This window comes from Pongo abelii, chromosome 17 (assembly GCF_028885655.2).
Source record: "Pongo abelii isolate AG06213 chromosome 17, NHGRI_mPonAbe1-v2.0_pri, whole genome shotgun sequence".
In the NCBI taxonomy this organism is placed as follows: Eukaryota; Metazoa; Chordata; class Mammalia; order Primates; family Hominidae; genus Pongo; species Pongo abelii.
The window spans coordinates 80706032-80730646 of record NC_072002.2 but is presented as its reverse complement, the minus strand read 5'-3'; the positions used below and the strand labels follow the sequence as shown (position 1 = coordinate 80730646).

General features: G+C 34.8%; 1 protein-coding gene across 2 annotated transcripts in view; it reads right to left on the bottom strand.

Moving 5' to 3' along the window:
* Positions 1 to 24615, bottom strand: part of CDH7 (cadherin 7) — a 142468-nt gene that overhangs the window by 106031 nt on the left and 11822 nt on the right. For both annotated transcript variants that reach the window (XM_054538056.2, XM_024236001.3), the window contains exon 2: positions 23871 to 24274. In XM_054538056.2, coding sequence (XP_054394031.1) covers positions 23871 to 24080 — 210 coding nt within the window. In that variant the 5' untranslated portion in view covers positions 24081 to 24274. The remainder of the gene's footprint in view (positions 1 to 23870; positions 24275 to 24615) is intronic.

Sequence of the window (24615 nt, the reverse complement as noted above, 5' to 3'; positions counted from 1 at the left end):
ATACTCTTTCCTTAATCTCCCACTGCACATTAATAAAACTCACCAGCAAACAACACTGAGATTATATGTATGTTTCCTCATATTACAATCTGCAGGAAGGACAAGAATATTTCTTTGCATATTTAAAATCCCCAGTATGGCCACATGGGTGTACAAACTATATAAACCACAAATATTTGTTCAAAGAGTAAATTAACAAATAACCTTAAAAATATTCATGATAATATAACTTTTTATAGGACCATTATAGACTACGTATTTCTTCTTGTTTTTTACACTTCCTTAACCCATAAGTTTGATTTTCAACTAGGCAAACTGTGTTAGTTATAGGTAAAATCTAAACTTGGGTAGGGTAGAACTGTACAGAATAGATTCTTATTGAAAACTTTTACTCACTGGAAACTTTTTCATCTAAGCAAAAGCAGGTATAACTCTATTTCCTTTTTTCCATTAAAAATATATAAAAATAGCATTCACTATTCTGTTCTTTGAACTGCACAAGTGTCTGGCAAGTGGTATCAGCAAAAAGGTCTATCTGGTCCATGAGGCGGTGTTTTCAGAAGGCTGCAGGTGGCTAGAGGCTCAAGCAAATGCATTAGTTGAGCAAGTTGGCAGATGGTCCCTATGATCTCTGCATCTGAAGTGATTATCTATAAACATACCTGCTCGTACTACACAGCATGGCTTGCAGCTACCAACATGAACTTTACACACCATGTGATATGTAGGGTCTTTCTTTTTCTTTCTCTCTCATTCCCTCTCTCTTTCTTTCTTTTAGAATTTCGTATTTTTTATATATTACTTAGGATGAGTAGATTAAAGCACTCGGAAGCCAACTATTTTAGTGATGATGGCCACATATTGTTCCCTGTGTGCAAGACTTCTGTCTGTAAACTTAATTGATGATTTTAGACAGTAATGTAAAATTTGCTATGAATTGTAGTGGTGTGTCCTTGGTACATCCAGTCAGGATGTTCATTTTAGCTCATGCTTTGCAAGCAACCAGTCCTGTGTCCGGAGATGAACAGTTTAATAAGTTGTTCACCTGATAAACTTGAATCAATTCCTGATTATACAAGCTTATTTTCAATGTGTGTTCAAGTGAAGGACGGAATTCAGCAAAAATAGTGGGGAAAAAAATTCTTAGAGTTAATATATGTTTTTTCTCTTTGCCTAATATTTTAAGACGTGATTTCAACACTTTGATTTTAGTATGATTTAATCTGTTAAAAAGTAAATGGGATTTACTCTTCTCCACTCTTCACACTAACTGGTTACTTGCTTTCTCTTAAATTTCACCAACTTTTTCAGGAAATATATTACTCATATATCTACTGACTGTATAGTCCTGTTAGGCTCAGACTACTTGAAAATTGTAGTATTGTAGCTATGTTCACCTGTGTAACGTATTTTAAAAACACACACATCAGATCATCTGCTAGGTGCTGAGAATGCAAAATTGAGAGCAGATCCTCTCTCACCCGAAAGAAAAGCAGTCCACTAAATGAGTAATCACAGCTCTGCCTTATGACTTTGTGGTTCCTGCCTTTATATATCTGGAAAGCCCATCCAGTCTTTCATTGTGTAGAATTTAAAATCAAAGCAGCTCTAAATTTGTCCTTTTTCTGTCTGGACCCTCATTACTTAGACCAAATCTCCTGAAATTTAGATGAAGAATTCCTTAAAATATGTTATTTGTATTTGGTAACTACTCTCCATCCTCCTGCTAGTAGGTAAACACCTGTTGAATCTTGCAGAATGAGTGGCAAACGCTCAATAAATCCTTGTTAAATTAAATTGAACTGATGTCAAAATCATTTCCACTAGCAGGAGCAGCACCAACTATGGCAGCAACAGAAGCAATAATTAGGAACAGTGTATAACCACCCCCCAATCAAGTTCTAATAATCCTTCTTGTATGTAGAAGGAATGTATGTTGCATAATTAGATAAATTTAAAACAATAAAATGTTTTGTCAGAAAAGCCCTTTCTACATATATATGAAATCTACTGAAATGTTAAAATAAATAATTTTCCATAAAAACTTTGTTTCATGCCTGACTTTTTGGCTGCATATGTCAACAAATGCTGCTAATGATAATGATCCTGAATCTGTTTTGGTGAAAACATATAAATATGTGACAGTCTTGTGTCAGGAAAAAAAAAAAAAGTTTTCATTGATGGGCATGAAACTTAGGAAATAGAGTGGGCCTAGTGATTTGCACCTATAATCCCAGCTACTAGGGGGGCTGAGGCCAGAGGATCATTTGATGCCAGGAGTTCGAGACCAGCCTGGGCAACATACCAAGACTGTCTCTAAAAACATAAATTTTGATTAATTAGCTGTGCATAGTGACATACACCTGCAGTCTCAGCTACTCAAGAGGCTGAGGTGGGATGATTGTTTGAGACCAGGAATTTGGGGCTTCAGTGAGCTATGACTGTACCACTGCACTCCTGCCTGGGCAACAAAGCAAGACCTTATCTCAAAGAAAAAATAAAAAGAGAAAGAGAGAGAGAGAAAAAGAAGCAGCCAAGGAAATTATCTCTGACTCAGAGAGTTATCAGAGTTATCATACCTCTTAAGGCTGTCCTTTTACAACATCATTTTAAACAACGGCTGAATCCCATCACAGACATTATATTAATATATTCAATTAAACATTATCAGTACACATTTATGGTTTGCTATGCAGAGGTAGATTTACTCTGAAGCTAATGCAGGCTAAGATTTAGAGCCTCACACTTGCATAGGTCATTCTAAAATCCAAGAACTGCGGGGGAGGTTGTGGGCTTAGGAATGTAATGATAATTTTGTAAAATGTCCAAAATAAATTTTTATGTTATTTGAAGCTTTAAAATCCATATATTTTATGTCAGCCTGAGACCTCACAAAACTCATATCTACCCTTGGTTATGACTTTAAGTGTTAGGTATGCTTCTAATGTCATTTGTCAATCAAATCAAACTTAGCTTGAAAAAAAAGTACTTTCTCATTGATCTCCCTGATATAATCAGGTACATTCAGTATACAGACAGAAGCTTGAAAATATGTTAAATAATACAGTAAAAATTTCATTGTTATCCATTCGTGTTACAACCATATTAATGGACAGCTCTAACTCAGATCAATCACTACCATTTATTTATTCCAGGCAATATCTTGGGGCCTAGGGAACTAAAAGCTGCATGCCAATGTACGGGAAACATGCAGGTGCAATCAACACCACATGTATTTATAATGTGTTTTAAACTAAACATCCAGTATCCTAGTATAATATGCTGGTTAACATATTCTACTGCTATACGTACTTTTACAAATTTTATTTCTTATGTTGAAAAGTTTAATTTTGTTTTAATTTTTGTGTTACTTTCTTAAGTAGAAAGGAACTCTTCTAAAGGAAAGAATTTTGCAATCATAATTTTCATGCTTTTTATTTGGCAATATCAAAATCAGAATAAAATTAATAAATACTCCCTCCATAATGTATACAATGAACTCAAAACTAATGTCACTAGGAAAATAATATACATTAAGTTTCCCTAAACTCCATTAGATATTTTTTCATTGTTTTGTCACTTAGTTTTTTTTTTCTTTTTTTCAAAGATTTTAGAGGTTTTCTCCTATATATGTAATATCTACTGTATTGGGCAGAGCTGTCTTAGAATGCTGGCTAAGAATTTATTGTTAATGTACCTTCTACCAATAAAAGCTCTACGCTAAAGAATGTGATTCTTAAATGACCAGTATTTGCCTCAAGAGTGACTCAATTAATTCCATGCTACAACTTTAACCAGACATATTTTTACTAAATTGTATTTAACGTTGTACATAACCTTATCTACAACACTGTCATCATATTCTAGTAAAATGATACAATTTTCATGCTATCTCTACAGAACACTATGTCATATTTCTTCCCATTATTTGAGAATCACCTAATAATATATATATGACATATATTGTATGACAAATATGCTTGTTTTAGACAAATCATGGTTCTCTAATAATCAGTTTCATAAAACCTGTCAGACACAACATACTGGATTCAGCCAAATTATAATTTAAATGTATTGCTTTGCAAGTGGATTGTTGCAATAAATTAACCAAAATTCTAGTTAACTAAAAATCAACCCAAAAGTCATTAATTGAACTGCAATTGCCACAGATATCATAAAAGAACAAAAGTTCAATTTCCTGATTATTATTTATTCATCTGCCTATTATAAATATCTTCATCTGGAAGGGAGTTATAATGGCTTACAAGGACTCTAAATATAATGTAACACATAAATGAACAAGGGTAAAAAATGTGGAGACCCAGAAAAGAATTAGTAATAGGAGGGAATGAAAACATGCTATGCAGAACTTCTCTACATATTTGTTAAGTCACAAATCAAGTTCTGAGAATTGTGGCAAAAATCAAAAGCTTAGCGATTTAAAGATTCAACACGGAGATGAAGTGGAATGATTCCTGATATAAGGCCCACTTAATGACTTTTCTCAACGAATTCATAAAAAGAATACTGTGGAATGAAATTAACAAGATTAGGGACAGTATTTCTATAGCAGACATAAAGAGGGGTTTTCTAGGACTTTTTCTCCTTATGGTATATTTTAACTGCAGTCCAACACCATTATGGCAAAGAGCACTTCACCCACTGGAATTATATGGTGGGTCAGATAATTCACCAACTTTGTGAGAAGCTGATTCTCCTTTCTTCTCATACGCTACTTACTCCAAACTAGCCACGCTGGCCTCTTCTACTTCCTCAAGCATAGGAGGCCACTCCTGCTTAAGAGTCTGTGCTCTTGCTGTTTCCAATGCCTGAAATCCACTTTCCCCAGGTGTCCACTTTGTTCATTCCTGCATTTCTCTCTGGGCTTTGTAAAAATATCACTTTACGTGAAGCTGACCACCCTTTTAAAAATTACAACGTTTCAGCTAAGCACGGTGGCTCATGCCTGTAATCTCAGCACTTTGAGAAGCTGAGATAGGTGATTGAACCTAGAGATTTGAGAGCAAACTGGGCAACTTGGCAAAACCCAATCTCTACAAAAAATAAAAAAAAAAAATTGCTGCGGGTGGTAATGCCTGTGGTCCCATCTACTCAAGAAGCTGAGGTGGGTGGGAGCATCCCTTGAGCCAGGAAGGTGGACGTTGCTGTGAGCCTGAGATCACACCATTGCACTCCAGCCTGAACAGAGCCTGACTGTCTCAAATAAATAAATAAATAAATAAATAAATTAATTAATTAATTATGACTTCTCCATTGACAGCCTTTATTTCTATTTTCTTATGTGATTTATCTACAGTATTTATCAGCATCTATTACACTCTTTTTTAAATTTGATTTTGTTGTGTCCCTCACTAGAATGTAAACAGTGTCATATTCTTCGTGTCTTTCTCTATCTTCATCTTCAGCTATTAAGACTACTCCTTGAATAGCTGTAGTCAGGATTTTCATGAAAAAGGTTAGACTAATAAAATACGGTGTCATGCACTTGTGAACCCCCATTGCAGTCTACATCAGTGACCCTCAAGGTGCTATCTTCAACCCACCAACGTCTTCCCAAATTCTACAGAAATTTTTGGACCACTGAATTTTCCATAGAAACTCTATATACTATTAAGGGTTAGTGCAAGTACCTGACTAATGTGGTATTCATAATCTAAAGTTAAGACACAATGGTCATTTGTAGATTAATTTGAAGTTCTACGAGAGACGTGGCTGTTAAGAAATAGTGCATTATTTTGCCAACCTCCTATGTTGTATATGTGTATAAAGTGATTTAAAAATCCTTTGTTTTCAGAAAGGACACTGGATGATGAGTGATGTTATAAGCTTTTCAGAATGTTCAACTATTGCTATTCTTGCTTATAATTACCTTTCTGCTAATTTACCTTTTATTATTGTCAATTTTCTTTTCTCTGGATTGTTCATTTGGTTGGATTCATTATCTAATAACAGAATGTTGAAGTGTTCATGCACTGTGGTCCAAATGCTTACTCTTTCCTAAATAGATAGAGTTGATATTTATTATTGCAGGAATTTGTGTTTGGGAATTCATCTACTCAATAAAATGTATTTATCTGTGGTCACTCTTGAACATACACAGAGCAGCATAACATCTGAGTGTTCTGATTCACACATTCCCAACTAAGGTTGAAGAAAGCAACACCCCTATCTATCCTCATTCTGCTTCCACATTGTAAACAATTATCCTTTTTGCAGTCTGTTTGGTGACACATTTTTCCTATTTTGTACTTTCTGTTTGTGGTTTTGCTGTTTAAAATGACCCCCAGACATAGCGCTGAAATGCTGTCCAGTGTTTCTAGGCACAAAAAGGCTGTGATGTGCCTTAGGGAAGAAACATGTATGTTAAATGAGCTTTTCCAGGCATCAGTTATAGTGTATTGTCTGTGAGTTTAATGTTAATGAATCAATAGTATATATTAAATAATGTATTAAATTACACAGAAACACACATAAAGCAAGGTTAAGAGTTGATCAGTTCATGAAAACGTTGGGACCATAGTCTCACAAGAATCTAAGCTCATATTTCCCCTAAGAGCAATGGTTCCCTATGCACCAAGTCAGTGTTCATGGTGTCTTCATAGAAATAACTATCATAGATGAGAGTCAACTGTACATGAATTATCACCCATCCAAAAGAAAATTTTGCTCTATTTTAATATACTTGTAAACCCCACATTCCACTTCTATCTACAAATAGAAATCCGGCTGAGTGTGGTGGCTCATGCCTGTAATCCCAGCACTTTGGGAGGCCGAGGCAGGTGGATCACTTGAAGTTAGGAGTTCAAGACCAGCCTGGCCAACATGGCAAAACCCCGTCTCTACTAAAAATACAAAAATTAGTCGGGTGTGGTGGTGCATGCCTATAATCCCAGCTATTCGGGAGGCTGAGGTGGGAGAATTGCTTGAACCTGGGAGGTGGAGGTTGCAGTGAGCCGAGATGGTGCCACTGCACTACAGCCTGGGCAACGGAGTGAGACTCTGTCTCAAAAAAAAAAAAAAAAGAAAGAAAGAAAAAGAGAAAGAAATCAACCAATAGGGTAGCTAGAAAAGTTGTTTGCTCTATTTGTAGTTCTCCCTCTTAAGTACCAGACAGCTATTAAGATGTGACAGAAGAATGATTTTAAAAAAGGAATAGAGTGCAAAAAGTGGAAAAGGTAAGAAAAAGGATTTGAATTACACGTATTATGTTTTATATTTCCTTCTCTCCAATAATGTAGCCTTTTAAAATGTCTAAAATGTGAAATAATTCCAAACTTGTACCAAAAAAGCCACATTCAAGTATATAAAATATTCTGTGTAAAAATAGTTATGTTATATATGCTTGCATATATTTGTATATAATTTATATGTATGGTCAGATTATTTCATGCTATTTAAAACATAAAATTTAAATGTTAACCTGATTCTTTATTTAAATTAATGCTTCTTTTCCCAATCATGTTTTATTGCCTGCCAAATGTGGTTGACATAAAATTAAATATATTTGAAATATATACAAAGAAAAGTAAAATGAGGCTAATCTAAGTAAAAGGGCAGTAAGCACCACTCTCTAATCTGAGGATTCAGTGTCAGTTCTCTGATAAACTGGCAATGATGTAGCCATGAGACAGAACCAAATTTAAGTTCTGCCAGATGTTTCTCCTAAAACACTGAAAGAGATGCAATTCTTCCTATTCCAACACCATCTTGGGAAGATTCTTATTTGTGTTTTATAGCTCCACTGACTTCCAAGGAGTATTGATGAAGAACATATGCGACTCAAGCGAAGATGGGACCATAGCTAGTGCAAATAAATGAGCATCAGAGATTTGGACAGAAAAATCCTCCTATTTTCTCAGAAAAAAAAAAAAAACAGGAATAGAGAGAGGCAAACAAGGCAGTTAAGGGTGCAAAACTGAAGGAGGAATTCTATCTCTGCAGTAGGCCCTTGCTTTTCCCTGAGAGTGTCAGCTTTCTTAAGAGTGAGACACCTGGGGCACATAATTTTAAAAGGTGCTCACTCTCAGAGTCCTTTAAGTGCTGATTGCAGAAGAGGAGAATTGAAGGATGGTGGATATCCTGGAAATAAAAAGAAACCAGTTTCCTCTGTGCAGTTTTTCCTGGTTTGGTTTTGTAATTTAGCCCATCATGTTCTATAATTCTGTAGGAATTCAGGGTTATATGCTTTTGAGTCAGTATGCACTAGGTTTTGTTTTTTGTTTTTTTTTTGTTTTTTTTTTTCGAGACAGCATCTCCTTCTGTCACCCCCATGCTGGAGTGCAGTAGCACGATCTCGGCTCACTGCAACCCCTCCCTCCTGGGTTCAAGGGATTCTCCTGCCTCAGCCTCCCAAGTAGCTGGGATTACAGGCACACACTACCATGACTGGCTAATTTTTTTGTATTTTTAGTAGAGACTGGGTTTCGCCATGTTGCCCAGGCTGGTTTCGAACTCCTGAGCTCAGGCAATCGGCGCCCCCTCGCCCTGCTTTTTTTGTTTTTTGGTTTTTTTTTTTGGAGACGGAGTCTCGCTCTGTCGCCCAGGCTGGAGTGCAGTGGAACCATCTCGGCTCACTGCAACCTCCACTTCCCAGGTTCAAGTTATTCTCCTGCCTCAGCCTCCTGAGTAGCTGGAATTACAGGTGCGTGTCACCATGCCCAGCTAATTTTTGTATTTTTAGTAAAGAGGGGGTTTCACCATATTGTCCAGGCTGGTCTCGAACTCCTGACCTTGTGATCCCCCGCCTCGGCTTTCCAAAGTGCTGGGATTACAGGCGTGAGCCACCACGCCCGGCTGGCACTAGTTCTAAATAAAAATAGTAATGATAGACACAGGTATCCTTAGCATTTTGTTGTAGATCAGCATAAAATATAAAGGAAAACTCATTTAGCCCCTGAAAAATACAGACTAAAATTGCTAAATGGCTGATAACACTTCTCAATGAGATACAATCAAGCTCTGACAAATGTGAATCTAGAATTTAGCTTTTCTAAGGAGACACTGCAACAAACCAACAAAGATGGCATTTGCAATGGCCATATTCTTATATACTCTTTAAAATTTAAAAATTACATAATAGTTATAATTTGGTGAGTAGTAATTATACTCTGGTGGTGGGTGGGAGGAAAGCATGCATTCCTACTAGAATTTTCATTTCATAAACGGCAGCGAGTAAGGGAGGAAGCATGTTACCCTAGGTAGTGATGAATTTGTGACGCAAATACAAGTATGCTTTCCACTTAACCAGATGCTTCTGCTTGGATGGATAAAACATAAATATATTCATTTGAGTGGATAAATTTGCTTCAGGTTTGAAGAGTTTTACTTTTCACCTGTAGGCTAGTCTCACTGCAGAGATCATATAATAAATCTCCTTTTGGAGACTCTGGAGCTTTTGGTGGGTTTGACACGCGTTTTATCAAGAAACCTTGAGTATTTGCATACTCAAATGTAGAGAGTTTGGCCTAAAACTCATGTACTTTTCATCTGGATATAGTCAACCGACATGATTATTTTTGTTTATGAAGAAATACTCATCTTCACATTTCCTTCAGCTTTATATTGCAGAATTACATTACAGGAAGCCCCTGTGGATAATTACTTTCAGCATCAGGTCTTTCATTTTATTTAACTTATGAAAAGAAGAGAAAAATAATCTCTGATCTTCATTTCTCTTCTGGTTTTTCTAGAACACCTGCTTACCCAAACTGATTTGTTAGCAATGGCAACTCCTAAAAGCCTGGCAATAGTTCCCCTTTTGGACAGTCTATGCTCCTCCCTCTACATGTCAGTAAAACTATTAGAATTGCAAAATACTTGGTTTCTACTCATTTATCTTTCCAAAGGTATAAAAATGCCTGTTTATAGAAGTATGTAAATTATATCAAGATGTTCAGCACCTTTTCCCTACAAACTGTCAGAATTTCACCACTCTAAAAATGCAATCAGTATTAATTTTGAATACTTAAGCTGCTGATATTTAAATGCTACCACTTGTGGAACTGAAATGAATTTGTCAAACTCAGATTTTGAATTTAGAACTTTATGAAGTATAGGATTGGTAAACCTCGGAGATATGATAGGTTGGAGCCAAACTTCAATGAATTCAATGATTCAATGAAGTTCTGACCTAAGGCATGGTCAAGAAAAAGAGAGAGAAAGAAGGAGAGAGAGTGAGAGAAAATTAACTGAGAGATTAACAAGCAATCTCATTTATCTAGTTCCATTAAGCATCACTTTTCTTCAGTAGACTCCTAATGACACTAGAATCTCTTGCCTCCTGGGAAACTCTCAAGAATTTCATTAGCTTTCAGGATTTGAAAAGTATTTGAGAATAGAACAATCCTCTCTCCTTCTCTCTTTCTCTGTCTTCTCTCTCTCTCTGTGTGTGTGTGTGTGTGTGTTCTGCACTTTCTTCAAATGTGTGATTCGAAAAGCTGTCCCATGTAATTTTAATTCTGATTTGATTCTGAATATGTAAACTATTAAAACAGCAGCCAAATCCTGTTAGTGTTTCTGGTATACATAAAATATTATTTGCTGGGCACAGTGGGGTGCACCTGTGGTCCCAGGTAATGACAAGACTCCATCTCTAAACAAAAATAAAATAAAGTATAAAATAACATGTATCACTCTTCAATAATTGCCAAAAGATATTTCCCAAGTATTACTCAAAAACAAATACCAAAAGGGATGTATGTGTTGCCAATTCTGTTCTTACTCTAATAATTTATAAATATAACCATTATCTGCTCTTTCCATCAGAAATAACTCTTATTTAACATTTAATACTTTCTATATTTCAAAGAATTTTAGCAGGAGTTATCTGATTCAAAGCTGACTCCGACTTTAAGGAGGAGGGATACCTGGCATAACAGTCCCTTTTTGATAGACGAGAGAACAAGGAAAGATAATTTAAAGGACTTGTCTGTTGTCACCAAGTGGCCATTGTGATGACTCTTGCTTGAGTTCATCCTTGTTTTTTCCTTAGACCAAACTTGTCCAACCCAAGGCCCACAGGCTACATGCAGCCCAGGATGGCTTTGAATGCAGCCCAGCACAAATTTATAAGCTTTCTTAAAACGTTATGTATATTTTTTCTTCAATTCATCAGCTGTCATTAGTGTTACCGTATTTTATGTTTGGCCCAAGACAATTCTTTTCCTTTCAATGTGGTCCAAGGAAGACAAAAGATTGGACATCCCTGCCTTATCCTTTAGGTTGTTTTAAAAATATGCTTGAAAATAAAACACCTGAATTAGGCCAGTTATAGAAAGTAGCAATTCAATGCAAAATAAAAATATGTACCACTATTATTAACAACTAATCCTTAATAAATGTCTGCTGTATATAAAACAAGAAGTTCTTTACATGTATTAACTTATTTAGTCTTGATAACAATTGTATTACATGAGACCTATTGTTAAACCCATTTTACAGAAATTAAGCAGAGAAAAGCTGAGCCATTTCAAAGTTAATAGCAATGCTGAGACTCACAGTCATATCTTCCACACCCAGCACCACAGTGAAAACTACCAGGCTAAACTTCCTCTCTATGCACTGGCATAATCATAATTCATTATTATCTATGCCATCTGTGTTAGGTAACATAGCCAAAGACAACCATACAACATAGGAATTGCCACGTAACTTCCAATTCTCTATGAGAAAACAAAACAAAAAGTTTCCATCTTTCCATCTTACTTTTCTAAAATCCTTACTTTCTGGGTTCAACACTCATTTCCTGTCTGTATCTTCAAAACTGTACTTATCAGGAAACAAATTGAAATCTCCTTACTATCTTTGCTTTGAGAGAGAAGGATGTGTCATACATTGAACATTCCAGATACCCACAAACAACCTAGATCTTTTCTCCCTTCCCCGCCTCTTTTGCTATTATTTATTTCCTTCAGCTTGCTTTATGGAAGATTTTAAAATAAAGCCAGGACCATCACGGGAATTAGAGAGATGGTGATATTCATAATCCTGCATCATCAGGGTGGTATAACCATCATTCAAATCCAGTCCTCTCCTTCTCCCAGACCCCACATCTTTCCACTGGACTAGACTATCCTGGGACCCAGGGCTCTCAACATTGTCTGAGATATGAGAGTAGCTGTAGACACTCTCAATGACAGCCCCGAGGAAATCGTGCTGACTCAGGTACAACAGCTTCAGTACCATATGGAAAATGAAGTGTCAGGCCCCCACAGCTGTGCAATGTATTACCACTGCAATAGGCTACCATTCTGCTTGGAGGAGAGAGCATTTGAAAAAGGTCGTTTTAATTTGTAAAACCAAATAAGAATGTAGAAGATCTGAAGGGAAGGGTAAGCAAAAGCAAATAACGGAATTTGTTAGGAAAGAAGAGATATTAGGTTCCTCATTTAACATTTTTTAAGAAAAATAATTTTTGAAGAGAGACATTTTGGCATAAAAATGTTTAATTTTATTATAGCTTCCTTCAAGGTATTCACTAGTTATTTCTAATCATATATATTTAGTCTCAAATCCTATTTTTTCTTAGATTGTTTTCCTCGAGATGATCATAATATTCATAACAGTAATAATAATAATAATAATAATAATAATATCGTGGCTTGTATTAATAGAGGGATAGAATTTATGCCAATGTCAACAGAAATAAAAATCTTGATTTTTATTTTTTGAATTGACTTATGAATTATCACAGATTATTGAGGTTCAATGCTGACCTTCATATTTTAGGATGCTGAGAAGCAAGCCCAGCTAAGTATAAGGACAGTTTGAGAAGTCATGTCATACAAAATGCTTGGGAGCAATAATTATTTCATTTTTTTAAGTGTCCATTTAAAATTAGGGTGGGGATGTAAAAATGCTGCCTCCAAATATTTGAATAGCCAAATGTAATTTCACCTCCTAGAAATAAGTGTCATCCTAAAACTCAAAATTCTCTCAGAGCAACGCTCATGGTTTCATGAGCTTCCCATACATGCAGTAACCACCCACTGAGAACATACAGATACTATGCTTGGATTGGACACAATCCCTTTCCTCATTAAGCTCACTAACTTTTAAAAATACATTTTCATACCATATTTCAGGCTTTCATGTGCATTTGTATTTCTTATGTGTACAACAGCCTGTGAGGTTAGTATTGTTGTTCCTATTTTATAAATGAATAAAATGAGGAAATAGGCTGTTTGCTTGAAGTCGCATCATTTGTAAGTTAGGGAGCCAGTATGCAAACCCAAATCATGTGACTCTGAAGTGTGTATTTTTAAGACAAGTCCTGCTTCCACTAAGAGATGGACCTCAGGCTACCTGATCACTCATTAGGGATTTGTACAAAGAATTTCTGTATTCAGGAACCTAAAGCAAATGAGTTTCAAAGCCCAAGACACTCTAATATTAAAATACAATAATAAGAAGAATATATTTTTTCTTTTTAGTGAAAATATGTGATATTCATATAATATTTATATTCAAGTTTAACACATTTATATAATTTGATAAAATCATTACATGTGATTTATGTGCCTTTTACGACCAAAATTATATAATTTATACTTTTTGGTGAATTCCAAGACAATGCTTGGAAAAATAATAAAAAGAGCTGTTGTATGACTGTTGAACCTCTGAGGTAGCTTAAACTCCTTCCTCCTTAAACTTTCTATTCCTCACACACATGCCTTAGCTCTGGTTGAGCAGAAAGTTAAAAGTTTAGTAAAAAACTGAAAAACTGGACTTTATCGATGTACCCAGAGTTAACAGAGAAATTAAACATAAATTGGAAGCCATAGACAGTGTGAAGAGAGCAGCACTGAGAAAAATATACATATATTATAAGATGTTCATCATTCTAATATTGTTTTGGTCGTAAATATCCACTGTGAAATCTTAATTGGATTATAAACAGAATGTGCTTCCTCCTCTGACCCTAACCCTGAATCCACACTCACTCGTATGTATTTTCCATCATCAGTCTAGAAGGTAACTTAGCCTTTGTAATAAAGCTTGTGTTTTCAATTTTAATAGCAAGCTTTAAACTGTACCTCATCATTAGATATTAAACTTGTAAAAATCACTTTTCTAAGGTTGTATCTATGTCCTATAATGCAGTTTCTTTTATTTTATACCATATTACAGACTCTGTGTTTCATTATAAGCCTTATGTGTATGACTTTAGCTTTACAAATGTGATAATTTTTCAATGTGATAATTTTCATCTATTTCTTTGGTAATCATTTTTAACTGTTGATGGCTACATGTTCTTAGGTATAATTAAATCAAATCCCAACGACTAGAACTCCCCAGTATCTGCTTCTCCAGATTAAGCAAAACATATCAGTTAACCACCTAAATTCAGCTCTTACGATTCAGTTGAGAAAATTATGTAAACTGCGTCAGGGATAGAGTAGATGAGAAATACAGAACTGAGTTTCTCAGATATTTTACAGGAAAGAAAACGCCGATTTTTATCTTATTTCTTCTTCATTTCAAAGAATCAAGTGCGGAATGTGTAATCTTTTCTTCTCCATACACATTCCACTCCAATATGGACCCTTAAATGACTCACAAATCAGAAAAATCTAATTTAAGCATGGTTTGACTAATTTCACTGGTGATCATCACAAATCTTTCAAACTCACATCTGTTGAACATTATGTATGTGTTGTCCAAATTTTGATTGTGTGTTTTCAGTTAAATACCTTAAAACATGTCAGCATTTTAACGAAGGAGATAAGCAAACATTCTAAGGGAAGCATTCTTATCAGATAATTCTGCACTGTTTACACACACAACTTGCTAGAATGATGTTAATCATTTTGGTTCTAGTACTTTAATTACCATTCCTGTAACACAGCCCCATCTTGAGAAATTACTCTTCTGCATTTATCTTACAAAAGATAAAGATTCTAGCCTAACTAGAAATGGAGATGGCCTCCCCATACTGGTTTGTTTTCCCCCAATGTCTTTTGGCTCTCTCTTTTTTTTTGTTTGTATGGCAGAAGGACAGAAGGTAATTCTCAGGCTCTTGGCCTGAGACCTACAGCTGATTGAAGCAAACGTGAGTAAAATTTCTAAACCTTCAGTTAAACTATTTTTCTAATACTATTTTTTTTTTTCTTTTGAGGCAGAGTCTCACTTTGTAGACCAGGCTGGAGTGCAGTGGCATGATCTTGGCTCACTGCAGCCTCCACCTCTCGGGCTCAAGTGATTCTTCTTCCTCAGCCTCTCAAATAGCCGGGATTACAACAGGCACATGTGACGATGTCCAGCTAATTTTTTGTTTGTTTGTTTTTTATTTTTATTTTATTTTATTTTTTTACTAGAGATAGGGTTTCACCATGTTGGCCAGGCTGGTCTCAAACTCCTGATCTCAAGAGATCCACACATCTCGGCCTCTCAAAATGCTGGGATTACATGCGTGAGCCACTGTGTCCGGTTCTAATACATTTTTGAAATTGCTGTGTAAACTTCTACTTGTTAAAACTAAACTATAGATTACATTATTATTGTCAACAATTACTTGTTATTCGTTCATTTATTATGAATTATAATGAATTTAGGTACTTGCTATGAACTGAGTTGTGACCCTCCCCCCTTCAAAATTCATAAACTGAAACCCTAACTCCCAATGTGACTGATTTGTAGGTATGTCTTTTGCAAGTTAACTAAGGTTAAATGAGATTATATGGTTGGGACCTGAATCCCGTAACACTGATAGTCTCATTAAAAGAGTAAGAAATTTTTCTCTTCTGCCATGTGAGGACATGGAGAAGGCTGTGCTGTCCTCAAGCCAAGAGCACTCACCAGAAACTGACTTTGCTGGCACTTTGTGGACTTCTCAGCCAGAACGATGAGAAAGAAACTTCTATTGTTTAAGTTATCTAATCTGATATTTTGTTATGGAAACCAGAACAGACAAATACATACTGAATTTATATCTATCTTCAAAATATGAATGGTTGGTATTATGACAAAGTAGTATTCATTTTAGTTCTAACTCTTCTAAAATTTTAAGATTTGAAAAAATGATAATTATTCAATGTAGACATCTGATATGCCTTCTAGCTCTTCTCAATTATAATTCTAATGCTGTTCCATTATTCTACTTATTTTATTACCAAACATATATATTACCTGAACTCTAATATAAGAACATCACCTTTCTAATTCACAAGGCTTTCCAAAGATTTAATAAAATAAGTACTGACTAGGCAACAGGAATATAAGTTTTAAGCAACAATAATTAGAAGAAACTGTCATTACTAATTTATTTCAACATTGAATATAATTCCATGAGTTGTTTAGATTTCAACCCTGTAAATATATTGACATGTAATACATCAGATTGTAATGTCTTGTGTTAGTTCTTCAACATATAGGATTCTAAGTGTTTATTATTCCAAAACAATGTTTCGTTTGTAATTATGATGGCTAAGTATTTGGGGCCCAACCTTACAATGCAAAACAATTCTTTAGATTTTGTAGGCAATGTGGGGAGAAAGCTCTTATTTTAAACTCTATATTAGTGAAAACTTTCTTGCAATTCTGGACTATAAAGAATACTATTGCATGGTTCAGAAATAAAAATAAGCAAAATCAATTGCCCTTTGACATCTTAAATTGATGTATTTTTGAGAAACACAGTCAATTGCTGCATAAAATTATGAACATTACTTAACTGTCTTATAGATTTAAATCTGGCTCACACCCCTCATTCTAAACGTGGACAACAGATTGTACTCAATCAACCCTTGCACCTCCCTCAAACCAGCAGTAGTATTTATTCCCATCTGTAATGAGAGTTTAGGTTATTTTATATCTCTTTCAAGATTTTAGAACTTTCAGATAATGTTCATTCCGTGAAGGAACCTGGCAGACACCACCTTAACCAAGGTATCAAATTCAACATCATTAAGAATGAGTCACGTCAACATCCTCTATCTTCTGACGTGATACAGTGAGAAGGGAAAAGCATCACTTCTGTCTTATACTTGCCAAAAATACATTCCCTGAAACATATGCATTAAGAAGAAACATGAGACAGGCCCATATTATAAGATGTTCTACCCAATTATGGGTCAAGAATGACAACGAAAGACTAAGGAACTATCCCAGACTGGAAAATATAAGGAAACAGGACAGATGAAAGGTGTGATATTGAACTGGTTCCTGCCAGAAACAAGTATTTAATACTTTATTAGAACAACTGGCAAATTTTGAATATATGCTGTTAATTGGTAAATAGTATTGTACCAATGTTAATTTCCTAGCTTAAATAATTGCTGTAGTCACGTAAGATATCACTACTTGCAAAAGCTGGATTAGAGAATAGCACTTTGCAACTTATCTATAAGTTTGAAATTAGTTCAAAATAAAAAAGTTTAAAACTTTACCAATTTGATCACATTTTACAGACGAGGAAATGAAAACTTATTGTTTCAGGGCTGTGTTTAAAATAACGAGAAAATTGCTACTTTAACCTGGAGTTTCTGCTTACTGATCTTTCTACTATATAAAGCTTCTCTCAATATAGTTTTAGAAAACTCTGCCCTATTTTCTAAGAAGATAATTTGCTTTTGCTTTGATTTGAAGATTGTATTAAAAAGACACAAAAATCACAGAGGTGCACCAGGTGTCCTCATGCAAGCGTTTGTTCTTGGATCTGTGAGTTCTTCCTCCGTGGGAACCACCTCCACAGCTGTTAGTTAGTTTTGGAATTTACTGCTTTCCACTGCCATGGGGTTACCTGCTTGGCTTATCAACCAGACTGTGAATTTTATGAAAGAGTTTATTTTTTAATGCTTCTATCTAGCACATTATCAATCACAGTATAAGTGTGTGATAAATATTTGAAAAAAAAGGAGAAAAACAAGAAGAAAGAAAACACAGGGTAAGTTTAGCAGCATACAAAAGAGATTTTCTTGGATACAATGTTAACCATGTTTGTACAAACTAGCGTTTCTCTCAGGTAATCAACCTAAGGCATATAATCAATATAAATCATACAAAACAATGAAGACCCAATTTCTCCCAGTATAGTCCTTGCCTACATATGCTCAACCCAGCAAAGTCTCAGTGACTGTCCTGCTGCTTATCTAATTCTGTCGTGTATCCTGGTGAGTCACGGAGGGCTGCAGATCCTGTGACTCTGTAGCTATGAGCAATGCACATAAAGCTTGTCCAAACAATTACAGTGCACTTTGTAGAGAAAAAAACTCAATCATCGTTTCAGTTTATATCTTGTTATTTGCACCTAAAACCTCAATATAAATACAATGTTAAAACACAGCTAATATACACTTTGGGAGGCCGAGGCGGGCAGATCACGTGAGGTCAGGAGTTCGAAACCAGCCTGGCCTACATGGTGAAACCCTCGTCTCTACTAAAAATACAAAAACCATCCAAGTGTGGTGGTACATGCCTGTAGTCCCAGATACTGGGAAGGCTGAGGCAGGAGAATTGCTTGAACTGGGAGACGGAGGCTGCAGTGAGCTGAGATTGCATTACTACATGCCAGTCTAGATAAGAAAGCAAGATTCCATCTCTAAACAAGAACAACAACAACAAAAAAAGACTATAGACTGCATTTGAAAATGTTTGCTGTTTTCATCACAAAACAGGAGGCAAGTAGATTGCACATAAATACAAACATTGTTAAAAAGGCAGAATTTTTAAATGATTTTGATCAACATACACAGACAATCAGGAAATGTGGAGCCCAATCTACAGTATCTAGTTTGGCTATAATCAGGCATATAACTGAAAGTCTTCCACTCTGTCCAACTTTTAGCTGTATAGTTAAAGCCTTTGGTAATTATAACCTTCATTTCTGAACTAAGATGACTTTTTAAGTTAATTAGCCATATTAAGCTGAATAAATGGTGGATTTCTGCATTTTAATGGCACAATCTAACATGTTATTTACAAAATGGTAAGAAAAAAACAAAATAACAATGTATTTGTTTATTGGAGTATTACAAGAGCTGAATATAACTGCCAAGAAGTATTTCTAAAAATCTGAACTTATTTGCATCTGATAGAGCTGATCCGTGTCCAAATTCCTCTTGAAATCACCAGGAATTCCACACATTTATCAGCAAACTGACAGTGAAAAAGCGCCTTTACAAATTAACTCTGGTTGTAAAGTTATTATGAAAATGGGGTTTCTACTCATTCCTAGAAAAAATAAACTGTCTTTTGTTTTCTTCTAAGAGTTGACCTGGCATTAGGCAGTCTACATTTTCAGAGGACACTTTTCCTGTTTGTCTTTTCTCAATAAAATCTATAACCTGTAAATTTCGCTATGATGACTATGCTCTTTCCTGTCGCTCATACTTGGCATTCATTATTGACCTTTTCTGTATCTAATATAAAATTTTCCAGTTAAGGAATCTAATTTGTAACCCAAGTTTTTAAAAATAAACACAACCTATTTTCAATATGAAACTTTCTTTTTTTGGAACACTGAATGTATCTTTAGATATCAGGAGGTAGATAATTTCTTGGTGAGAGATACTGCTGAGGTATAATTAAATGCATTGAAAATGCTCACCAACGCTTCCAAGTAAGCTTAAATTTAAAGCAAAGCCAATCCTGCAAACTGCATTTCTATGTATTTGATTTCTACTGGGGTAATAGGTATAAATTTTCCCTGAATGAGTTAGGAAGAAAGGGGAGCAGCAAAAAAAAAAAAGAAAAAGAAAAAAAAAACAGAAAGAGTGATGTTAACAGCTAGGGAAGCAACTGTAGAAGAGGCACGAAGCACACATTTCAGTGAAAGTAATGGCCTGGGCCACAGGGATCGGCTGGCAGCCCATTACAGTTAGGAAAGATGAAAAACACTTAATACCTGGAACAGAGGCTGAGTAGTTTTGTAGACAATTTTTTTTTTTTTTTTTTACGTCAGATAGTTACAGGACGTTAAGTGAGTAATGCCAAGGTGATTAAAAGACTGGGCTGAAAAAATGCAGTGCTATCCAATGAAATGGGTGGAAACTGTGCCCTCCTATGTACTGTAAATAGTCACGGGAGGTGTGATATAAAGTGAAAAGGAAAAAAGAAAGGGTCCTCCCCCCTTCCTTCTCCCCACATAAAAACAAGAAAACAGGCATGATGGTAATTAAAACATACATGTAAGGAGAGGGGCACTATTATTTTTTAAAACATAACTGAGAGTAACATCCAAGGACTCCTTCCTTAAGTCTATACATTTATCAATTTATTTCACAAGAAATTGATTAAAACAGAACTCAGAGTAACATCCAAGGACTCCTTCCTTAAGTCTATACATTTATCAACTTATTTCACAAGAAAATGATGGGAAGCGAATGATAAAGGTTGCACCATCGGAGTCTAGCATAGCCCAGAAGTCTGTGCCCGGGTGGTTCCTGAGTAAGGGTTCTAGAAGCACTCCTGGTCCCATTCAACAGAATGTTCTACTTTGGTCTTTGGTTATCATATGTAAAAACCAACTCAGTAAACTACCTAAAATAATATGCTTGAAAGCCATATTGTAGCCTCATTATCTTCAATGTCTTAATGACCAAATTTTATTGACTGAAGAGTCATTTAATTGATCTTGCTGGTCACCTGCCATTAACATGGACTTGAAATTTGAAAGTCTTAAAAGACTCACAGATATAATTTCTGTGAATTTTTTACCCACTAATTATATCTCTGCCATTTAGTTTAATTGTATATAAATAATTTCTAAAAGCTGCATTATTAAGCACCCCCAAAACAGACATTCCTATAATTAACTGGAATAAATATAAATACTATTAGAACATAAAATAATACCGGCTTTCATCTGAGGAATCACACAGATAACATCTGACATGTAACAAAATAGATGATCCATAACTAAGTTAATTTATAAATAATACATAATGAAATATAAAATATAATAATGTCCAGAGTAATTGAATGTAGGTCATAAATACTTTAATCAGATTTATTCAGTAACAGAACTGAATTGTAGATACCATTTTTCTATTTTATAGATTAGAAAACTAAAACTTAATGATATTAGGCAATTTGCCCCCAAGTTATACAACTAGTAGAAAGTGGTGGAGCAAGAAAATAAAAATGATGTCAATTTGACACATACGGTAGTTATCCATTATGTGATCAAGTTAAGGTACAAAATGTATCGAAGTCATCACTTATATTTTCCAAATTACCCAAATAGCTAGATTGTGTTAGGATGACTAAGAGTGTGACCATCTAAGTAGCCTAGGTTGAATATACATCTGTGAAAAGCACTGATTAATTAGGTTCTTTCTTTTCTTTCTATGATTATCTGCCCAGCCATTTCTTCACATCTTCTTCTATAATTTTTATTTCTTTCTGTCCTATAAACATTTCTGGGCATAGACATCACCTCCCAAAACTAAAAAAAAAGAAAAAAAAAGAAAAAAGGAAAAGAAAATGTGTCTATTTACCCAAGTAATAAAAAATGTACTTAAGTCAAGTTATTGTTATATCTCTACTTATTCAGACCACCAAATTATTAATAAAAAGAATCATTTCATCATCTCAAATATAAAATCTATAGTACTCAAGTTCTCTGCCATTTTTTTTCAAGGATATATGAAAATTGTTCCTGGAAGGCCTTGCATTTTTCTCTCTTGTGTACAAATTCTCCTTCCATCTCAAATTATGTTACAGCCCTTTTTCTGTATTTTAGTCAATGTTTTAAAAAATTAAATCTATTTCCATCCTGGACAATTTACTACGAAAGGCGATATTGAACTCCCAATGTACAGCATGCAAAAGATAAACACGAACTAATTTCTGTCATGTAAATATAAGTGACCTTCTTTGATTAGTTGAAAGGGAAATACATAATATTTCTTGTTACCTAATCAAGAAACTACACAATTTCTCTTAGAAAAATAACACCTTTGCCCAACAACTTTGTTTGCATATGGAATTTAAGTAACATAGGGACATATCTCTTCATAATTTTAAATTGACTTACAGGAGTTTTATGGAATAAGCATTCTGAATTATTATGAGAAGTTTGTGAAATTCAAAAGGGCATTTAAATTTTCAAACTATATTGATTTTTAAAATGTCAACTTCACCCAAGCAACTCTATTTAATACCAAATTAAATGGCATTTACTTTGGAAACAGTTTTGCTGCTTTTAGAAAATTTTACATTGTCACAAAATATGATTTTGCTTAATAACTATTACTTCCTTTTATATACTACTTGAATATTATAGATCTGTCCATTTAAGAAAATTGGATGACGTTGTTAAATGTCCATTAAAAATGAATGAAATTAAGCGCTAGTTTCCTAATCAAATCCTAATCATTATGGTTACTCCTCTCAATTTCTTTATAAGAAAACAAGTAAAAAGACAGTGAGACAGAAATTTAGCATATATATGTACAGTAAATATGATGGTGTTACCAGTAGAATGGCTATAAAAAATATATTTGTACACAAAACAAACACCTCTGTATTTACATAAGCTTAGGTAGGAAAATGCTGTAACTAGACCAAAAAAAAAAATCCTAATTCACATCCCTAGAAACCTTTAACTTATTAACGTCCTTTTGTTTACAAGGCAGTAAAAGTCAGTAATTATAAAATATAGAGACATTAAAATGAAATAATAAATATAATACAAATTACCTTGATTGATGTAGATGCTCATCAACAAACATAATTTTGGCCCTTACTTAAGGTGTGATCAAACGAAAAAAGGACCCATGGAGTAAATCACCAAGATTATGCCTCTATCTTTTAAAGTTGAAAAATTGATTTATAGATAAACTCATTAGGTAGCTATGCTTCATTTTACCAGGAAGACAAATATAAAACTGACAGAGTGAAGCGTAAAAATACAGAGGCACAGATTTCGTGCTAATATATCCTATTTAGAAAACCTTCACCAGTACTCAGTACCAAATTGAGAAATTCAGTAGGCCTTTACAAATATTAAAATAATTGAACCAGAAGTAGAATAGGAACTGGGAACATGATATGCCAAATGGCAGAGAGAAGGCCATGTTTTCTAGAAGCACCTTTTGGTTTAGGAAGCTCTCCAATGAAAATCTCCTTCTCAAATATTAAGACAGAAGGAAACCGTGAAAAACAAAATGTCCATCCAGCTAACACTTGGTCACCCAATAAATACACCATGAACTGCCCATCACTTGTCTAATATCATTTCTAACTGACTTCTGTCCATGATCATTTTTAATCCAAAGGAAAATGTTTAAAGCAACCTAACACACACACACACACACACACACACACACACACACACCTCTATCAAAACAAGACTGCTAAGAAAAGTGGGTTTAAATTGTTCATAATTTAGAAACATTAGGGTCAATAGTTTCACTTTGCAGTTTTTCCACTGCAAGTATCAGGAGAGGACACCTAAGCATTAATGTTAGTCTGGACATCATTTTCGTAATACCTCAAAAGCAGCAACTGAAATCAACTGGCTGTAAGAACCTACTACTCTTCATTTTTTATGAATAGTCTTGTTCTACTTTGGTAATGATAGTTTATCAGTGTGTTACGACCATAGTAAACTAGGCCTCTGTAGAATCCTCATCTGTTTCTAGGAATGAAGCATCATTCCCTAACACACAGCTTCACTGTAATGAATATTATACCTTGATTGCAACTGCGCAGTGGCTATCGCCAAAAACCTTCACAAGCTCTTTCATAGAAACGATATCTTGTGTTTACCATCCCCATAGCAAAAAATAAATTTTATATATATATCTATATATATATATATAGATATAGATATAGATATAGCAGTTTTTCATCCAACCACAGACATGGACAATAATCATTTACAACTTTGAAAGGTCACAACACCCTACCTTTCCTACATAGAGGGGGTCTGAACCCATGTATTCCTCCAGCACAAAGAACTGATTCCACACCCAGCTGCGCTTGGTCCGGGACCTCCCTGATTGGAAATAGGGCTTTGATCTGGACCTTGAGAGTTCTGCTTGACTCATCCCAGAAAAACACAGGAAAAGAGCTATTAGCTGCAGAAAATGGCAGAACTCCACTTTGCCCAACTTCATCTTTTTTTTCTTTCTTTTTCCTGTGTAAGAAAAAAACCTTGACAAGAGAAAAGGCACAGTTCCAGTTGGCTCAGTAGCTCTTGCCTCTGGCAGGGTGTCAGCTGGGAGTCCAGAGATAATAATTTGTAGAGTGTTGGATTGGAAGAGGTCACCACTGCTGAACAGCCTTCGCCAAAGAATGGTGTAATAAGTACCTATCAGAACAAAGAGAAGAGCTGGTGTCAGGAACGAAAACACATAATAATATTCAGCATTCATTGACTAACCTACTACTGATTTTCTTAAGACTATATAAATTTCCTAAGATTATACAAATATCATAATTTGTGTAATTAAAATATTAATTATATACTTAGAAAATTATAATAAACATTGATATATTTGTGAATTACATAAATACAGCTGATGCAGAATTATCTTCATTTCATAACACTACTTTAAAATATCACTTTTCCTTTAGGGCATTTTATTTGAGCATATGGTTTATTTTACACAAATGTAGCGGCATCATTTTAAAAATCATTTTAATGTTAGC